The sequence below is a fragment of the Hemiscyllium ocellatum genome, chromosome 24 (genome assembly GCF_020745735.1).
Source record: "Hemiscyllium ocellatum isolate sHemOce1 chromosome 24, sHemOce1.pat.X.cur, whole genome shotgun sequence".
NCBI lineage: Eukaryota > Metazoa > Chordata > Chondrichthyes > Orectolobiformes > Hemiscylliidae > Hemiscyllium > Hemiscyllium ocellatum.
In genome coordinates, this window is record NC_083424.1 from 29547843 (window position 1) to 29568383 (window position 20541).

Here is a 20541-nt window from a genome sequence, read left to right on the forward strand (position 1 = left end):
GGTACGATTATGGTAGCATTGGCAAACGATTAGCTCCAAAATGGTCTCGCCCACAAACTGAATAAGCGTGCACCAAGAGATCTTTAATATGGATGAAATCAAACTGTTTAGATATCAAAGAGTGATTGTCATTTACAGTAAAATGTGTAATGGTGAAAAACAAAGCAATGATCAAGTCAGTGTTATGGCCTGAATCGCTGTCAGTTCTTGCGATTAGAAACTCAGAAAGTCATGCTGCTTCACAAACGTCAAGACATGACTCATGCATTACGAGGCTAACAAGAATGCACGAACAACCTGCAGCATTTTTGAGGCAGGGATCAAGAAAGTGGACAATAAGTGTCAATGAAGGAAAAGAAAGTTCATCATTACAGATGATGACATCTCTGGCCTCAGGAGCATTAAGTTGACATTCATGTCTCCCAACATTGCAGCCAGGCTCCACTCAATCAGACAGTGATGAGATATCTGAAAACCCACTACCACTGGGCCAGGGAAGGCTCTCCACAGAATTTATGACTATTAGTCATAAACTTCAAGTATTTACCCATGTCTGGCCAATAACCAAACCTGAATATGATGATTTTTAATCATAATATTGCAGAGTAAGAGAACATTTACATCAATTAATTGACTTCTAAAGATTGCCTTATACAGGAACTTATTGCAATACACTACACAGAAGATCATTTGCTGATGACCTCGATTTCTAAGCTTAGCTAAAAATGTCCTCAATTTCACAAGATAAAGAACAGTGTGAAACTTCCCAATTTCACTATCGCAATATTTCAACAAAACCATCATAATTACTGGAATAAATAAAAGCCCAGAAGATGTCCTTTTCAATGAAACTAGTAATTTCCTCAAGAGAGTATTCATGGAGGTATATCATCTCACCAATTATACTTGCTCACAGTAAGCAGCTGTAGGATTCAGGCCCACGATGCAAACAAAGCAGCTCTGGTTAAGAAAAGTGGTACCTCCTCGCAAATTCACAATATTGGACAATTGCGGAGTAGTAAATCAGGTACCAGGAAAGCTAAACCATCAAACAATAATCAGATTACAGGGCAGCTCATACCAACCATGTACTTGAAATCTTATGGGAGGCATGGAGCAGTTCGAAAATTTTTCCATGAATTGAGGAATCAAAACTCATGTTTCTGTACAAATCTCAAAAATGAAGGAGAAATATGCGAATACATAACTTTTTACTCAGCACCTACAAAGCATGAGTAAATATCTAGGTATTGTTTTTAAAATGAAATCATTTGTTCTCAACGAGATGCTTAAGTGGTAGATAGATTTTACGTAACAGATGGGCAAACAATAATGCTAACAATCCTGTTTTTGATTAGGGGTTTACAGCATAATCACTCAACACAAATATGGCTTTTCATTCTCTGTAGCTGTGAAAGCAACATGCATATCAGTAAGTCAATGCTGTGAAATCAGTCAGTACAGTTAGTTCTGCAATTGGTTCCAAAATAGTATTTTAAATTGCTCTGATTAGAAACTATTTTAAACATTGGATGTCTTCACAAAGGCTACCAATATACAACTCTCTAAACTAATTTAAAACTCTCAGGAGAAAGTATTTATCACAACTTTATAGTTTAAAAACTAACATATAAATTCAACATAATACTGTACAAAAGTCCATAAAAGGTAGCCACTGTGTGGCACTACCGTCAAAACTATCAATTTGGTGTTACACTACTTACCATGCCATCAAATCCATTGTGATTCATCTCCCTTTCAAATGTATTTACAATTTTTTTAAAAAATCATTATTTTTCTTGTCATTTTGTCTTGTAATAATTCAATCATTTACGGAATATAGACCTGGAACCTTTTTCCAGCATTTCACTTGGTTTGTATTAGGCATAGATAAATTTTGATAGTGAGTCTCAACCAGCAACTTGACTGTGAAAGGCAACCAAGCTATGGAGTGTCCAGTCGGTTTTTGATTTTTTTTTTGAAAAACATGGTTACTGGATGGAGACCAGTAGTAGATACTGGTCGGTTCTCCCCTTCCAAAAGGGAAATCGCACATTAACTGAAATCAGTTAACTGTGCAGTCCTGGGCTTTAATCAGGAGATTTCCTGAATGGAATGGCTCAGCTACTTACTGTGCAAAGGTCATTGAGTCATGGGGAAGACAAAGAATTTTTAAAAATAATATACAACAGAGTAATGTAAGAATCACTTATTACACTTGATTAAATGCTTAAGCCAATGATTTACCAGCGTTCATAGAGATCAACATCCTATTAATTGTGCTCATACACAAGTTGTCGGCTATAACTATTTCTAGTTTACTTCTGGTCAGTATTTTTAGACAGCAATATCACTTTCTACATTGATGCTCTAAAAATAAGCTTCATACTTCCACAGATCAAAAACAATCATTTTTATATTACAATGCAGTTAGCCAATCCTGGTTTTGAAGACATCCAAAGTTTTCTGTAAAACTGGCAGGATTTGGTCCAAAGAGATTCTTTAACTTGCTTCTACCATAATTAGCTTGTCCAGTTCTGTCTCTTATCCTAATTCCATTATATTTAATTATTTTGTGTATAAAATTCATGAAAATTAATCAACAAATGATCAGATTACTTGTATTCACTACAATTTGTATTTAAGCACATTACAATGTCAAATATGTTCAAAGTTTATTTTTAGTGGTTTAAAAGATTATTCTTACTAATGTGCTAACAACTTACTGAATTTTTCTTGAAGATAAACATTGAGATTTTATCCTTCTGACACAGCCATTTCCTTGGTATGCTATTCAAAACTGGCATTTAAATAAATGCCATTAATTTAAATTAATTGAAAATTAATATTTAAATCATACGGAAAAATCTCATATGCAATTCCACATCAATAAGCAAATGAGGACCAATGACATTTTTTGAAATGCATTCATGCCATATTCTTGAAACATGATGCTTTGTTTCTATTTGAAGTTAATTTTTTAAACATTATTGCAAAAACAGTCCATTTATTTAGAATGCTTATCTCATTGCAGAGCCATGAAAAGGATGTAGGTTAAAATTTCAAGTATAACAAGCTTTATCTTCAAATTTAGAAACTAATTAAAAGATAACTTCGTAGCTGTATTTAAATTGCACTATATTTTTAATCATAGGTTTTATTATACATTTAATTCCATTTTACTTCTCTATGATATTTCATAGAAGCCATCTTTTCCACAAATCCAACATTGTAATTCCAGGATACTGCAATCCTACAGTTACCTATGACCTGAGCTAATGGTCATACACTCTTAATAAATAGGAAAATACTTTGTAGTATTGATGTAAAGACTTCTTTATGAAGTTTAATGCTCAAATACAGACAGAATGCATTCACAATTCACAAAATCTTAGTCCAAACTTTCGCATCATTTCCTTTATGGTATTGATTTTCTACTTCTTTAAATTAGCCCTTAAAATTGCCTGGAGGGGAGAATCGAACATGGTGGCAGTCTGAGCAGATCTGCTTTGCTGAGCTCTGCACCCCAGCCCAGTAGTAGTGATATTTTTACAGCCCCACCTTACTTTTTTTTTGGAGAAAACCGATATTAGCCAGTTGTGAAACCGTTTAAATCCATTTGTGGTGGAGCCTCGAGTGTCTGAGCAAGACAGGCCGGGAGTATTTTGTTTGGCTGATTGATTGCTTGGGTGGCTGGAAACAAGCAGTAATCCACGAGTGCAGGTTGTTAAAGCATTTCTCGATTATCCAGCAATGCATACCATAATGCTGGTTAGCCATGAGCTGCCTGTTTTTGAACATCTCTCGACTATCCGGCAATGCATGCCATAATGCCGTTTAACTGATAACTGAACACTGGGTTGCCTAGTGCCATTTTTGCAGAGCCTGGAGATCTTGTTCGGGTTGTCCGGGATTCGGATAGTTGATGTTCAGATAGTCAAGGGTCTACTGTAAATTCTTTTTGAGCAAGGATGATGAAAGGAAAGCATGCAGCCAAGCTCCAACAGATGGGACACTCACCAAAGATATTGGGTTGGCCCGCGAAGGCGACTGTGGACGCAGCTGCAGCTCCCTTGGCTGCTGGGAAAGAGGTACCTGCGTAGTAGAACATTGCTGAAGAACTTGATGCAATCCGAGGGATGACCGAGGAATTGATGGAGGACAATCGTACTCGGCTGGAGCCGATTTCAGTCATGCTACAGAAGTATGAGGAGTTGGAAAAGCTCGAGAAGTGAATTGAAGAGGTCGAGTAACGGACTGCGGCAGAGACCAAGGTCAAGTGGTCAGCACTGCGGATCCATGCCTTAACTCAACAAGTCAATGATCTGGAAAATCGAGGCAGAAGGAAAAATATCGTGGTCGTTGGGCTGTCTGAGGGAGTAGAAGGTGGGCAGCTAGCAAGTATATTTTAAAGACTGGCTGCCACAGTTTCTTGGCTAGGATGCCGAGGTGGACTGGGTGATGGGTGACAGAGCTCACTGGGTTGCAGTGCACAGATCTAGTCTGGATTGGCACTCATGCCCAGTCCTGGTTATGTTTTTAAAGTTACAGGGACAAGCAGAATGTCCTGGAAACTTCTAGAAGAGTGGAGAAAGATCCACAGGCCTTGATTTATCAGGGAACTAAGATAATGTTTTTCCAGAACTTTTCTGTGGCGGTGATCCGTAAAAGGAAATAGTTTGAAGAGGTCAAGAGAAAATTAAGGGACCTTGGTATTCAATATTCGAAGAGACACCAGCGGAGCTTTGTATTACTCACAAGGAGACTCCTTGGAACAAGTGAAAAATTTCTTAGACACTTTAAAATAATCCCGATGGAATTACAGACATGAACACTAATGTTTGTGTTTTTTTTCTCGATGTTTCTTGGAATGTTAACTTTTGCTTAAAGCTGCTGCTGTTGGTGTGTCTTTTTGTATCCGATTAGGATTGGTGTTGATATGCATTTGGGGGTGGGCAGAGTGCTCATTATTTTATTTGTTTCCTTCTATTACTTGGGGCTGGGGTGTGGCTCGAGCTGGATCGGGAAATGGAGATGCGTGGGGGGAGGTCTAGTGCCCTCTACGGGCAGGGGGTAGAGTTCCCCATTAAGTGCCTTTTTGTAGTTAGTTTAATTTTTTGGGTTTTTTTGCCAATAGACCCCATAAAGTCTTCTTTTGTATATGCTCAGCTTACTGAATTCTCCTCTCGGCAGGTCAAAGGTGGTTATAAATGAACGCGGCTAGCAGTGTTCTTAAATGGTGCACCTGGAATGTTAGAAGGACCCATTCGCCAGTTCAAAGGAAAAAGATATTGTCGAGCCTCAAAAAGGAGAGAGCAGATGTTGCCCTGCTGCAGGAGACTCACCTTAATGACAAGGAACATTTGAAGTTACAACAGGGTGGGTTTGATCGGTGTTTTTCTTGACCTTTAACTCTAAGAGCAGGGGGTTGGCCATACTCGTCCGGAAGAATCTTCCATTTAATTTAGTAGATTGTGTTAAAGATGAATAGTTGGTTTGTTATCCTTAAGGGCCATATTATTGGCAAGGAATATGGTATTTTGAAAGTCTAATTTCCTCCGGCCCAACCCCTTAAATTTGTGACTGATGCACTAAGCTGAAGGCTTTTGCATCGCAGCATATTATGAGTGCGGGGGGGAACTTAATTGCCTTATGGATCCTGTGCTGGATAGAATGCCCAAGGCCCACCCAAAGCTCTCTCCACAGACTAAACAGTTGGATGATCTATGTGTCGAACTGGGGTCTGTAGACGTTTGGAGATGTCTCCACCATACGGGCAGGGACTTTACATTGTTTTCCAATCCTCATAAGTGCCACACGAGGACGGATTTTTTTCTTAACTCTTGCGGCTCGTCTAGATTCAGTGGTATCTTGTTCAATTGGGAATATTGTTGATCATGCAACAGTTTATTTAGTGGTTGAGATTAAGGGTAATGCAATGAGCTCACAGTACTGACGAATGGATCCCTTCATCCTCAAGGACAGAAAGTTCATAAGAGTGCTTTTCTCAGGAATTTGAAGCTCTTTTGGCCACCAACTCAGGTACAGCTAGCAATCCGTCCATTCTTTGGGAGACTGCTAAGGCCTATGCTAGAGGGATAGTTATCTCATACTTGATAATCAGAAGCGACAGAAGGGAGAGCAGCAACGTCTGCTCGAGGCACGATTGAAGGTAGCTGAGATGGCATATGACAGTGGACCGTAGTGACTAAACTGCAGCGGATGACAGCCCATCGATCTGCCATAAACTCCATGTTTAGGCATACAGCCAGGAAGGAACTTTCCTTCGCAAAGCAAAGGTTGTTGGCGCATGGTGACAGTCCGGATAAATATTTGGCACAGCTGGTTAAGAAGAAGAAAGCCTCTCAATTTATTGTTTCTATTAGGAAAGGAAATGGGACTCTTCCTTGTAATGCTAACAAGATCAATACTGTGTTTTGGAGGTTCTGTTCTGAATTGTATCAGTCTGAATATTGTGAGGATAGACGGAATAAAATAGAGTCTTTTTTTTTAGGAACTTGGATCTACAGGGGGTGTCTGCTGATCAGGCATCTCTCCTTAGTGCTCTGTTAACAGCACAAGAGACACAGGAGGTAGTGATGCAACTTCAGAGTGGAAAAGCGCCCGGCCCTGTGACTTTTATATAGAATTTGTAAACATACTGTCAGGACTGATGCTAGACATATATAACTATTCATATAGTCATGATTGCCTCCTGCCATCCTTCAGAGAGTCTAATGTCACTCTTTCCCTCAAGAAAGGGAAGGCCCTGGAGGACTGTGCTTCCTATAGACCTATCTTGCTCTTGAATTTTGATTATAAAATTTTGTTGAAGACTTTGGCATTGAGGTCAGAATGGATGTTGTCCTCTATTGTTGAAGAAGATCAGGCGTGCTTTATAAAGGGTCGCAGATCCTCTAATAATGTCAGGAGGTTGCTTAACATGACTCAAATGTGCCAGCAGCGATTGGTTCAAGGATTGGTGGTCTCTTTTGATGCGGAGAAGGCACTTGATTAGGTGGAATGGCCATATCTTTTTTATATCCTGGAGTGGTTTGACTTGGGTGAAGTGTTTACTATATGGGCAAGGGTCCTTTACTGTGATCCTCTATCAGCGGTTCTCATGAATGGAATCAGGTCTGATCATTTTAACATTGGTAAGGGTATTCAGAAGGCTGTCCCCTTTCACACTGGTGATTGAGCTGTAGGCGGAGACCATTCATGGGGACTCTAATATAGCTGCCCCAAAGGTGGGGTTGAAGGTGCATAAGGTTACACTATATGCGGATAATGTTCTTATTTTTCTCTCAAACCTGACAGTCTCGGTGCCCTTTTCAGTACAGTGTATTAATTCATTTAGTTTGGAAGAGCACAGCAGTTCAGGCAGCATCCACAGAGCAGTAAAATCAAAAAGAAGGTGCTTCAGGATCAGAGCACTCTTTCAGTGAGTACTCTGTAGCAATTGTTGCAGAGAGAGAGAGAGAAAGTGAGAGAGAAAGAAAGTGAGAGAGAGAGAAAGAAAGTGAGAGAGAGAGAGAGAAAGAAAGTGAGAGAGAGAGAGAGAAAGAAAGTGAGAGAGAGAGAGAGAAAGAAAGTGAGAGAGAGAGAGAGAAAGAAAGTGAGAGAGAGAGAGAAAGAAAGTGAGAGAGAGAGAGAAAGAAAGTGAGAGAGAGAAAGAAAGTGAGAGAGAGAGAGAAAGAAAGTGAGAGAGAGAGAAAGAAAGAAAGTGAGAGAGAGAGAAAGAAAGAAAGTGAGAGAGAGAGAAAGAAAGAAAGTGAGAGAGAGAGAGAAAGAAAGTGAGAGAGAGAGAAAGAAAGTGAGAGAGAGAGAGAGAAAGTGAGAGAGAGAGAGAGAAAGAAAGTGAGAGAGAGAGAGAGAAAGAAAGTGAGAGAGAGAGAGAGAAAGAAAGTGAGAGAGAGAGAAAGAAAGTGAGAGAGAGAGAGAGAAAGAAAGTGAGAGAGAGAGAGAGAAAGAAAGTGAGAGAGAGAGAGAGAAAGAAAGTGAGAGAGAGAGAGAGAGAAAGAAAGTGAGAGAGAGAGAGAGAGAAAGAAAGTGAGAGAGAGAGAGAGAGAAAGAAAGTGAGAAAGAGAGAGAGATCGGAGTTGTGATCACTTCAAACATGCAAGGACATTTGTGATAACGTGAAGAGGATTTTGATTTTTTGAAGGACCCATGCTATGCAGTTAAAGATTGTTCAAGGGCTCACCCGGCCCCAGATCATCTTGCAAAATTTAAGCAGACAGCATCTTCGACATGCCCCAAATGTAAAATAAATACGGGTACCCTCACTCATTGTTTGTGGTTCTGCCACAGGCTGTGTGCATTGGACCGCTGTGGCAGGAGTAATAGAAAGGGTATTGAGGGCCGAAGTCTCTTTGCTCCTGGGTATGTCAAATTTACCTCACTTAGATGTACGTGGGAAAAAGCTTGTTAACATTCTCACTTTGTGCGAAGAACAACATTATGATGCGTTGGATGTCTGAGTGGAACACATTCCTTTAGACGTCCTTACAAATATGGTGAACAACAGACAACTTTTACAAGACCTGGTAGCCCTTTTGAATTACTTGGAAGCAAATCTGTCTGCCATTTTGATTAGAGCTTTTGTCTAGCCATGTGGGTTTGGTCTGATAAACCTAAGGCCATGAGAGGAAGAATTTCAAATAGATGCGGGTTTAAAAATTGATGCTCTCGAAGATTGAGAGCTATGGTCTTATTGCACTGAGTGGTGTTATTTATTTATTTATTGAGTTATAATAAGTGTAGTTTTAATTCTTTTGTAGAGTAGTATAGTAGTTGGTTTATTGTTGTTTTTGATGTTGTGACGCTATATTTTCATGTTTCTGTAACTTCCTAATTTTGTAAAGAAGTAGTTTTCAATTAAAATATTTTTTTTAAATGCCTGCAAGTCAGGACTGGCCATTTGAGCCATTAATCTTTGACTTTCAACAGACCATAAACAAATTATGTAATTATAGGCTGTATCCACTTGGTCTTCTGAGAAAAAGAAATTTTACCAAGCACCTTAAAAGTCCATGATCTATTGGATAGCTTTAAACAGTTGGGAATAATTTACATTTGAAAAGAAAATGTTCCTGTACCATTATGATTAAACCGTATGTCTATAAAGAGAACAAGAACGTCGCCTTTTTTTTTAAAAAAGGGACCAAATTATTTCTGATTCATTGAACCAAAGGCTGCCAGTTTTATAAATTCAGCTCAGATTTCCAAATGTTTGAGTACCCAAGTAGAGCAAAGAAATTATGAAGCAGCAATGGAACTTGTTAAACACGGAGAATAAACTTTTTTTCTTCAAGAAATAATTGCATCACCAAGTTAAATCATTTGAAACATTTTGGTGACAGTATCAGATTATAACCTGTTGATCAATAATTTTCTGCCATCACCACAGCCACCAAGCCACAAGCATCATGGCAAATAACTCCAATGATTCAACAGCAATTAATCTGAAACATTTTGTTACATAAACCCCAATTAGCTCTTAACCAGTCATCAGCTACTAATAGAAACTGTTCACACCTCTCACCTTTTAATAAAAGTATTGGCAACATGCTTTTTGGATACTTGAACACTGGCAGCTAAAGTTTATAAAACAGGAAATTCACATAGTTTCTGAATCACCACCATGTCAGGTTCAGATTCTTTGCAAAACAGTTTGTTTACCTCCAAATCACCCTTGGTAATGGACTCTTCCTCTACACGGAATTGAAGGTCTTCCACTTTCCTGTTGATAAAGAAGAGAGATAATTCCTGGAAGAGCCAACCGACACTATTAAGGAGAAAGAATAACACATTCTTAAGCTGTCAATATTCAGTACCAGGAAGGTATGGAGAAGGTTACAATCAGAAGACAAATCTTTTCAGTTCACATTAAGAAAAATTAGAAATTTGTTAGAATATAGTGTTTGGAGTTTTAAGATTAATTAAGCTGAGTCATATCAAATGAAGCTTGCACATAGAGTCACCATTGCCATTTTTCAAAATACCTGTAGTATCAATTTATAATATGCTCAAACAGAAGTCACAGACTCATAATACATTTGAACTTCATCTTAATAACTACCTTTTTTCTTCCTCTAGCTGGTTCAGCAGCTCCACCTTCTCTCTATCAGCAGCCTCAACCAGCGCTCGTAACTGGTCCATTTTTGTCTCCATCTCCAATACATGCTGCATGAAATGAAATAAATTTCAACATTGTAGGCAAATGCAATGTGAGAAGTTCATTAAAATGTTTTCAAAGGAATCCAATGAAAGTGGAAAAAGAAGAGGGCAGGGAGAGTGTGCGCCCTGTGGACCCCCAGCTTACCCATGCTGGGTCCTTCAATCAAGCACTTTGTAGATTGAATTCTTATTGTGCATTTCATGTCAATTTTTTATTAATCATTCTACAACTGTAAAGTCAATAAAGGTCACTCCCTTATTAAGTTCTTACCTGCTCATGACCTGTTCGAAGTAATGTCAGCTCCTGTTCAACTTCTCCCACATGGCTAGTTGCTTTAGCAACCTCTGCTCTTTCCAGATCTCGTTCAGCCAGAAGCTGCTCAATATGTTGCTGCTTTTCTTTTAAAGCTTCTTGTAATGCAGTGGTACCTGAAATTTTTCTTGCATAGCGGGAGGATGTTTCTGTTAGCTGCATAAAAAGATAACATGTCAGTCACTACAATTACTTGTGTATACTTTTGCAGATTCCTTTTTCACTGGATAATTCATTTAATCCCCTCTGTTATTCGTCTCAGTGTCTTGCAACCTGACACCCAATGATGCAGCTAAGATTAATGTGTGAAACAAAACCACAAAATAATGCAAATACTGTGATTTGGTAGATTTTATTTAAGAATGTAACGAGGAAAATTTAGACAGAAAATTAGCAATATTTACATCTTCTCTGAATGCTTGGAAAAATGCATAACAATTTGGTTAAGTGAAGAGCAGTAGAGTTCAAAGATGATAACTTTGGTGCCATTTAATAACCAAGATAAAATAATTGTTATTTGATTGAAATAAGACCAAAGCTCTTGCTGATATTCATACCGACATTTTGAAGAAATCCAACGGGGAAAATACAACCACCTTAACAATATTAACGCCCATTAAATATTGAAAATGTTACTTAATTGCACAATGTCAAGGATAATGTACCTGCAGATGGCACTATGAGCATAAAGTTACATTAACTAATATTTCATGATAGGGTCAGTCAAAGGAAAAAACATTAATCACCGAAGAAACAAAACCAAGAAACTATTATAAATCCAAGTCAATTTAAGTGGCAAGTCACAGAGACAAGTGTGACCAGCCATGGCCTAATCGCTGACTGAATAGCAGAACAAATTGAATACATTTTCATACTTCAGAATATAAAACAAACAACATAAATTTCTAGCACCAAATGTAAAAGCTAAAACCGGATTCACACAGTTGAAAATAGCAGGAATTCCCATTAATTTTAGAAAACAGCACAAAATGGTAAAGAAATCAGAACATGATTATAAACTGGCTGTTCCCTAATATCCTCTCCGCCACCCTCAAACCAACTTAAAATTGGCATTGGCAACCAAATCCTGCCATCTTCCCAAATGACTCTTGCTCCACTTCAGCAAAAGCACCATTACTCTCAATTTTCTTTTAGGAATACAATTTAAGATTTAGCATTAAATCCCCATTTCACAACTTGACAAGGTTAGTTCAAAAAGGATTTGAGATTAACGTAATTTCTTACCAATCCTGAACGACTAGGTCTACCACTGATAGATGATGCTATGGAGCTCAGAGAGCTTATGGATGATGCACTAGGACTGCGCTTCAGATTTGATGGGGTGGCTACCATTTTTCGCACAGTTGTCTTGGCTTTAGCTGGTGTTGTTGACGGAAATCCAATTTTGGTAACCTTGTGAACTGGTGCAAACAGGCCATACTTCGTTTGGCATTGAAAATATCTGACAAAAGATTTTTAAAAAATGCTTTTTAAACCTTTACTTTTAAATTAGTGCAATTAACTTTTTAAATTGCTAGATTCAAAAGTAGCCCATATACAGAGGAACCTCGAATGAGATGGGCAGGCACTATTTCATATGGATAATTGATTATTCAGTTAATTGATTCAATGCCTCTCCTCTGGTGCTCAGAGTTTTCTGAAGTTTACTTTTTCTTCGATCTGCCTGCCTTGCTCCCTTTCTCTGACTCAGGGTTTGTTTCTGAGCAGACACACACTTGAGTGGAAGGGACCTGTAGCATTGCTGTAGCCTCACCCCACACTCCAATCAGTTCAATGTGATTGACACAGCAAGCACTTGCTAAGTCCACTCCCTGTTCAGGAGACAAGGCAGCAGCACACAGTGCGCGAGCCCCCATGCCCCCATGTGCCTCCCCACAACCCCATCAAACCCTGCTCTGCCGCCCCCATCCACCCCCGACCCCAACACGGTCCAAACACGTCCCCCGCCCACACCCTCGCAGCCCTTCGCCCCACCTTTTTTGGTGGGGTGGGGGGTGAGTCTCAAAATAGCACACATTGTGCTATTACTTTTTACTGTAATATTTTGACAAGTTCCATCTTTACCCTGCACAGAAAGCGGGGGATTTAGGGTACACCTCTGTGTAGAACTCCAGGGAAAGCATGGGGAGAGGGAGGGCAGGCGGTCAGTCATTTGGAGATGGTGCCGGGCTCCTGTCGATGCCCAGGACTGTTTCCAGCAGCATTTCAGTAAGTTGAGCTCATTTTTAATCAGTGTAAACAAAAGAGGCGAACAGTATTGGAAACACCCTTATGATGCAATGTTTCGAGCAGAACCTTGAGATCTTCTTTGGATAATCCGAAATTCGAATAATTGATATTCGGATAATCTAGGTTCTTCTGCAAAGAGGAAAGTCATGCACCAAACTTCAATATTCTGACAACAGTTCTAAACCACATGAGTAATAATGTAACAGAGGAACAACTGGCGCTGAACCTGGATGCTCCATTGGTGATACCATCACCACCAATTTGGTCACTGCTCACTGGGACAGTGTGCTAGAAATGAAGCCCCATTATGCCCAGAGTTGCGACAAAGGTGAAAATGTAATTAAACTGACAAATGTCCCAGATTGCATCTGACTGACTGCTACCCAGAATAAACGCAAACCACATAGGCTTTCTTCAGTATGTAACTAGTACATGATTGCATCATCTAATAAGGAGTTTTTGAGAATGAAAGAGCTCTTAAAAACTAAAAGAAAATCCTGAGAAAACATATCTTCACCTGGAATACACCAGCCTGATGAAAAAAACAGCATGCAGTACATACTCAAGATTAGGAATTATTCTGGAAATTAATATTAAGTAAGCAGGTACTTTAATTTGAATTATCACAACCGAACTCACGATTTTCTAAGTTACAAATCACACACCACCAGGTTATAGTCCAATAGGTTTAACTGGAAGCACACTAGCTTTTGGAGCACCACTCCTTCATCAGGTGGTTGTGGAGTGCACAATTGTAAGACAGAATTTATAGCAAACGTTTACAATGTGATGTAACTGAAATTATACATTGAAAAATACCTTGATTGTTTGTTCAGTCTCTCATCTATTGGAATGACCATGATAGTTTCACTTCTTTCACATGTAAATCTCAAATTTTTTTTTAAGAGTTACATTCTCAGGTTAACTGTAACAAATGGTTCTGGATGAGTGGTGCTGGAAGAGCACAGCAGTTCAGGCAGCATCCAAAGTGTCGCAAAATCGACATTTCGGGCAAAAGCCCTTCATCAAGAATAAAGGCAGTGAGCCTGAAGCATGGAGAGATAAGCTAGAGGAGGGGGTGGAAAGTAGCATAGAGTTCAATGGGTGAGTGGGGGAGGGGATGAAGGTGATAGGTCAGGGAGGAGAGGGTGGAGTGGATAAGTGGAAAAGGAGTTAGGTAAATAGGACAAGTCCGGACAAATCATGGGGACAGTGTTGAGCTGGAAGTTTGGAACTAGGGTGAGGTGGGGGAAGGGGAAATGAGAAAACTGTTGAAGTCCACATTGATGCCCTGGGGATGTTGAGATGTTAAAGGTGTTAGTCCCCTGTGTTCCCTGTCTGTGCCATAATGTTTAGACTGATTCTAATCTAAAAAGTGAGTTAACAGAGTCTTACACGGAATAATGCAGTTTTTCAGCAAAGTACAATGTAACTCTGCAATTCACCCCACAACCATGTGTGTGCGCGTGCGCGTCTGGGGTGCGAGCGAGATAGAGCGAGAGCGAGTTAGAGAGCGCGAAAGAGCGTGAGCGCGAGGGAGAGGAGCGCGCGAGAGAGCGAAGAGCGCGCGAGAGAGCAAGCATGAGAGAGCGCGAGCGCGCGTGTGTGTATGTGTACAAAGTTGTCTAAGTCTGTGAGAGGGTGCATGTGTGTGTGTGGGAGTGTGTATGATTGGGGGAGTGTGTAAGTGTCTGGGGTGGGGGGGGGGGGGGAGGCATGAGTGTCTGAGAGAAAGAGTATACGTGTGTGTGTGTGTGTGTGTGTGTGTGTGTGTGTGTATATAAAGTGTCTAAGTCTATGAGAGGGTGCATACAAGAGTGCGCGTGTCATCCTGTCATCCATTGCCGTAGCCTTTGCGCGGTTTCAGCAATGTACCATGCCTCAGGGCATCCTTGCCTGTAGCGTATGAGATAGACAACTTTGACTGAGTCGCATAAGTACCTGCCATGTACATGGTGGGAGGTGCCCCCATGCGTAATGGTGGTATCTGTGTCCACACTCTGAAACGTTTTGCAGCACCTACCGTGACATTGTTGTATGGACTTGTCCTGAAAGCTGAGCAGTTTTCTACAAACAATGATCTGTTTGAGGTTTGGCGGTTGTTTAAAGGTGAGCAGTGGAAGTGTAGAGAAGGTCTTGGTGAGGCTGAGCACCTTGCCAAGACCTTCCCCACACCTCCACTGCGCGCCTCTAAACAACCGCCAAACCTCAAACAGATCATTATTCGTAGCAAACTGCCCAGCTTTCAGGACAAAGTTTGTGGCAGGTACTCATGTGACTCAGCCAACGTTGTCTATCTCATACGCTGCAGGCAAGGATGCCCTGAGGCATGGTACATTGCTGAAACTGCGCAAAGGCTAGGGCAATGGATGATAGGAGTGTCCCCTCCCATTTGGAGAACACTTCAGCGGTCCAGGACATTCGACCTCGGACCTTCGGGTGACCATCCTCCAAGGTGGACTTCGGGACAGGTAGCAGTGAAAAGTGGCCGAGCAGAGGCTGATAGCTCAGTTCAGTAGCCACAGGGAGGGCCTCAACCAGGACCTTGGGCTCATGTCACACTACAGGTGACCACCATTGCACTATACACACACACACAGACACAGACACTCTTGCGTGCACATGCGCACACCACACACACGCAGTTCAATACACAGACACGCACATACATTCCCGCACTCTCACATGCACCCTCTCACTGGTGTTGGACTGGGGTGGACAAAGTTACAAATCTCACAATGCCAGATTGTCTCACAGTGACAATCTCACTGACTTAGACACTTTACACTCACACACACATATACATTCTCTCTCACAGACACCCACAACCCCCCATTCTCTGGATCAGTGGTGCTGGAAGAGCACAGCAATTCAGGCAGCATCCAACGAGCAGCGAAATCGACGTTTTGGGCAAAAGCCCTTCATCAGGAATAAAGGCAGAGCGACTGAAGCGTGGAGAGATAAGCTTGGGTAGGTTGGGGGTGGGGAGAGAGTAGCATAGAGTACGATGGGTGAGTGGGGGAGGAGATGAAGGTGATAGGTCAGGGAGGAAAGGGTGGAGTGGATAGATGGAAAAGGAGCTAGGCAGGTCGGACAAGTCCGGACAAGTCACGGGGACAGTGGTGAGCTGGAAGTTTGAAACTAGGATGAGGTGGGGGAAGGGGAAATGTGGAAACTGTTGAAGTGCACATTACCCCAGACACACACACCCACACTCTCACAGACTTAGACCACTTTACACTCACTCACAAACCCCCACCCCAGACATGCACACATACACATATGTTTGTGGGGTGAATTGCAGAGTTACATTGTACTTTGCTCAAAAACTGCATTATTCCATGTAAGACTCTGTTAACTCACTTTTTAGATTAGAATCAGTCTAAACATTGTGGTACAGACAGGGAACACAGGGGACTAACACCTTCAACATCTCAATATCTTATCTGCGTTGACACCAATTGTTACAGTTAACCCGAGAATGTAACTTTTTTAAAAAGTTTTGAGATTTACATATGAAAGAAGTGAAACTATCATGGTCATTCTAACAGACGAGAGACTGAACAAACAAACAATCAAGGTATTTTTCAATATATAGTTTCAGTTACATCACATTGTAAACTTTTGCTATAAATTCTGTGTCTTACAATTGTGCACTCCACAACCACCTGATGAAGGAGCGGTGTTCCAAAAGCTAGTGCTTCCAATTAAACCTATTGGACTATAATCTGGCATTGTGAGATTTGTAACTTTGTCCACCCCAGTTCAACACCAGCATCTCCAAATCGTGAGTTTCTAGTTTGCCAAATAATCATCTCTCAGGTTCAGAAATTAGTGAAAGTCTTCAAATGGCTCAAAGGAACTGACATGTGTTCAAAGGATCCGACTATAAACAATCATTCTGAACAAACCTGGTTCCAGCCACAGCTCCGTCATTCTTTCCAAGTGGTTCATCCAGTTCCACTCCACACCACTCCCCTTTAGCAAAGTCAGTCTCTCCCAAGAAGCGCACTACTCCTGCTTTTGTACCTCCAACCTACAGAAGGACATATAAAGCTGCATTACAAGTCAAGAATTAATGTTTTTAAATCTTAAATTAGAAATGAAAACAAACCTCAAAGTAATCACAGGATGAATACAAGGCTAAGTAAACACACCTGCAACTTCTCTACCGTTAACTACTAAAATCAAGAATATATTTCAACTTTAGCTTCCTTCACGCATTGAATTCAGTCTCATGACTAGCAGTGTAAAATGAGCCATTTAGAAACGATACTTATATGATTTACATGAAGATTCTTCTCCAATAAACCAAGTCAGAGTATCCCAACAGACTACAGTGCACACCAACACTGGAAATGCTTATAAAGTCTTTTACCAATGACCAGCAGAATAAAGCCAGTCCAAACTTTGGTGAAACATAACTTAAGTCATACCATCTATAGATCAGCAATATGGAAACAATATCTCATGACAATCAGTCATACCATTAAAATTTAAAATCTGATAATACTGTATTGAATGGTGGCTGCTACTTGGTAAGCCCTATCAAAAAAACTTTTATTTGTTGTTAAAGATCAACAGATTCAAAACTGTACAGAACATGTACCTAACCAATCCACAATTCTTAAACACCACTGAGAAATTGCAGTTTAGACTTGATTGAAGTCATTTTTAAAAAACTCACTCTTGGCATACGGGAGTCTTTGGCTGACTAGCATTTATTGCCCATTCCTAGTTGCCCTTCAGAAGGTAGTGGTAAGCTGCCTTCTTAAACTGCTGCATCCATATGCTGTAGGGTGATCCACAATGCCATTAGGAAGGGAATTTCCAGACTTTGACCCAGCAATACTGAAGGAATGGCAATACATTTCCAAGACAAGGTTGTCAGTGGTTTAGAGGGGAACTTGTAGGTTGTGGTGTTCCCATATATCTGCTGACTGCACCCTTCGAGATAAGAATGGTTGTAGCTTTGAAAGGTGTGACCATAGAATCTTTGGTGAATTTCTGCATTACATCTTGTAGATAGTTCACACTGCTCCGACTGAGTGTCAGTGGTGGAGGGAGTCTGTGCTTGTAAATGTGGTGCCAATCAAATGGGCTGTTTTGTTCTTCATGGTGTCAAACTTCATTAGTGTTTTTGGAGTTGCACAAATTAAGGCAAGTGGGGAGTATTCCATCACAGTCCTGACTTGTGCCTTATAGATGGTGATCAGGTTTTAGGGAGTCAGGAGGTGAGCTCCATGCGGCAGTATTGCTAGCCTCTGACCTGATTTGTAGCCACTGTATTTATATGGAGAGTCCAGTTAAGGTTTTGGTCAAAAGTGATCTCCAGGACGTTGATAATGGGTAATTAAGTAATGGAAATACCACTGAGTATCAAGGAGCTATGATTTAATTGTCTCTTATTGGAGATGGTCAGTGACAGGCATTTACGTGGCATAAATGTTACTTGTCACTTGTCAACTCAGGTCTGGATCTTGTTGCATTTGAACATGGATTATTTCAGTATCTGAGGCATCATGAACAGTGCTGAATATTATGCAATCATCAGCAAACATCCACTTCTGACCTTACAATGTAGGAAAGGGCATTGACAAAGCAACTGGAGGTGGTTGGGCTGTGGTCACTACCCTAAGGAACTCTTGCAGAGGTGTCCTGCAGCTGAGATGATGGACCTCCCAACAACAATAATCATCTTATGTGCCAGACATGACTCCAACCAGCAGAGTTTGCCTCCTAATTCCCAATGATTTCAGTTTTGCTTGTGTTCCTTGATGCCTCACTCTGTTAAATGTTAAAGGTGTCACACTCATCTCTTAGTTTAGAAGCTGCAGGTATTCTCAAATTAGATCAGACATGTAGTATTTTGTCAATTACCACATTCTTAAAAGCTGAAGAAAACTTGCACTGCAGTTTTTGAAAGGGCTCTGGACTCATTCAACCCTGAACTGAACGCGTTGCCAGTGGGACTAAAACATTTGCACATTTTAGATCCTTTCAAATTACCTTCACAAATCAATTCAGGAGCTGCTTTTTCTCTCCAAAAGAAACCACTAAAAATATTGCACTAGGGAGCATGCAATACTTTCTATGATTGAACAGAATTATTTTTAAAACAAATTATTGTTCCATATTCAGAAAGTATTTTGAAACTTTGAAGATCCACTCATATCCTGTTTGTGTTTGTGTCAACCCAAAGATGTTGAACATGAAAAATGGATGGCATACAGTCTGAAACCTTTAAATTCAAATTTTGCTTAGCTGGAATGTGTTGTCTGAAGCATCCTGTGATATTTAGCCAGTTGTTTGTGCTTTCCTTACATTTAGGGCACAATCACATATGTCCCTTGAAGGAATTGAACAAATTTAAAACTGTTAGCAAATGCTAACAGCTACCTAATGAAGGAGCAGCGCTCCGAAAGCTAGTGCTTCCAAATAAACCGGTGTTGTGTGATTTTTAATTTTGTACACCCCAGTCCAACACCGGCAGCTCCAAATCATGGTTAGCAAATGCAGTATTGACAATTAAAGACTGAATTGCTCACAAATTTCAACCTCCAGATAGCCCAACTGGTTTTCTAATAAATATACTTAATATAAATAAATATAAACCTTGGGGAATCTCAAATTTAACTGATGGTCTGGGAGAAGTTCAGCGATTCAGTATGTCAAGAAACAGATGTTCTAGAATTGGCTGATGTCTGAGAAGGGGAAGGCAGAGCGCAAGAGGAGGGGAGGGAAGTGAATCATTACAGTCGTTAATTACATATACTAGCTCATAATAAGCATCCTCGTGTGCACATTGAGAGAGAACAGATTAGGATTTGGCAATGATAGCTCTGTCAAGGTAGATGACTTATTCCTAACACTTGAACAACAGTAACCGCTGAGTTAATACATCAAAAGAGAACCACATCCCAGAATGAGGCCAACTACAGAAGAGGATCGCAGAGTCTAGTTTTTAATGAAATCTAACAGATATACTAACCTAATCTTTTGCAAAGTGAAGAGCAACAGACTAAAGTGCTTTTTTTGCCATTATTAAAAAGCTACTTTCTATCAAAGCAGATAAAACCCTCCAGAACAAACACAATTGCATGGATGAGTACAAAGGAATGAGCCAAAGAACAGAACAGATGGTGGAAAGAAAAAAAGTTTGGGTAAATGTGATAAAGTACAGGTCGATGAAATTTTTAAGGTTACAATGTCAAGCCAACAAAAGAATATAGAGGCTTTGAACAAAAAAAAACGATGAAAGGATAAAAAAAAGTTTCATAGGATTGCAAAAGACTATATACCATGCATGCACAAAGGCAAGAACAGGAATTCAAAGAGCAAACTCAAGGAAATCATTGCCTGTGCCATAAAATATTGGCAACTAAACACTGAAATGGTAATTAGCAACAATAAGTAAAATAGGAACTCATCAGCATGTGTGCAAACCATCCTGAGGAATTATGCAGTGAGAGATTTGGGAAATTGGCCATGGCTCAGGACTGAATTCCATTCAGCGATCTATGAAGCAAAGCATGCGTGGTATACAGAAATAAAATGGAAAAAATGACTTTTGAAGTCCTCCAGATTACATGCCTACTCTCCTTTATGGAAAGATGACTGAAATGAATTATTTTTGGATAGCCAAAACCCATTAAACAACATCCATGCAAGAACCATCAACATCAGAAAGTGTGGAGGAAATCATTGGAAGAAAAATAAAGTCACAAAGCTATGACAAAAAGCAAAAATGAGAATGCTTGTGTATACAGAGTTCATGAAGCCATCAATACACAGGT

The 20541-nt window shown here is 40.2% G+C and overlaps 1 protein-coding gene across 2 annotated transcripts in view; it reads right to left on the minus strand.

Annotated features, from left to right (window-relative positions):
• Positions 1 to 20541, minus strand: part of clip1a (CAP-GLY domain containing linker protein 1a) — a 166490-nt gene that overhangs the window by 90256 nt on the left and 55693 nt on the right. For both annotated transcript variants that reach the window (XM_060843645.1, XM_060843647.1), the window contains exons 4-8: positions 16657 to 16781; positions 11741 to 11957; positions 10454 to 10651; positions 10085 to 10188; positions 9685 to 9745 (exon numbers count right to left, since the gene is read on the minus strand). In XM_060843645.1, the coding sequence (XP_060699628.1) occupies positions 9685 to 9745; positions 10085 to 10188; positions 10454 to 10651; positions 11741 to 11957; positions 16657 to 16781 (705 nt within the window). The remainder of the gene's footprint in view (positions 1 to 9684; positions 9746 to 10084; positions 10189 to 10453; positions 10652 to 11740; positions 11958 to 16656; positions 16782 to 20541) is intronic.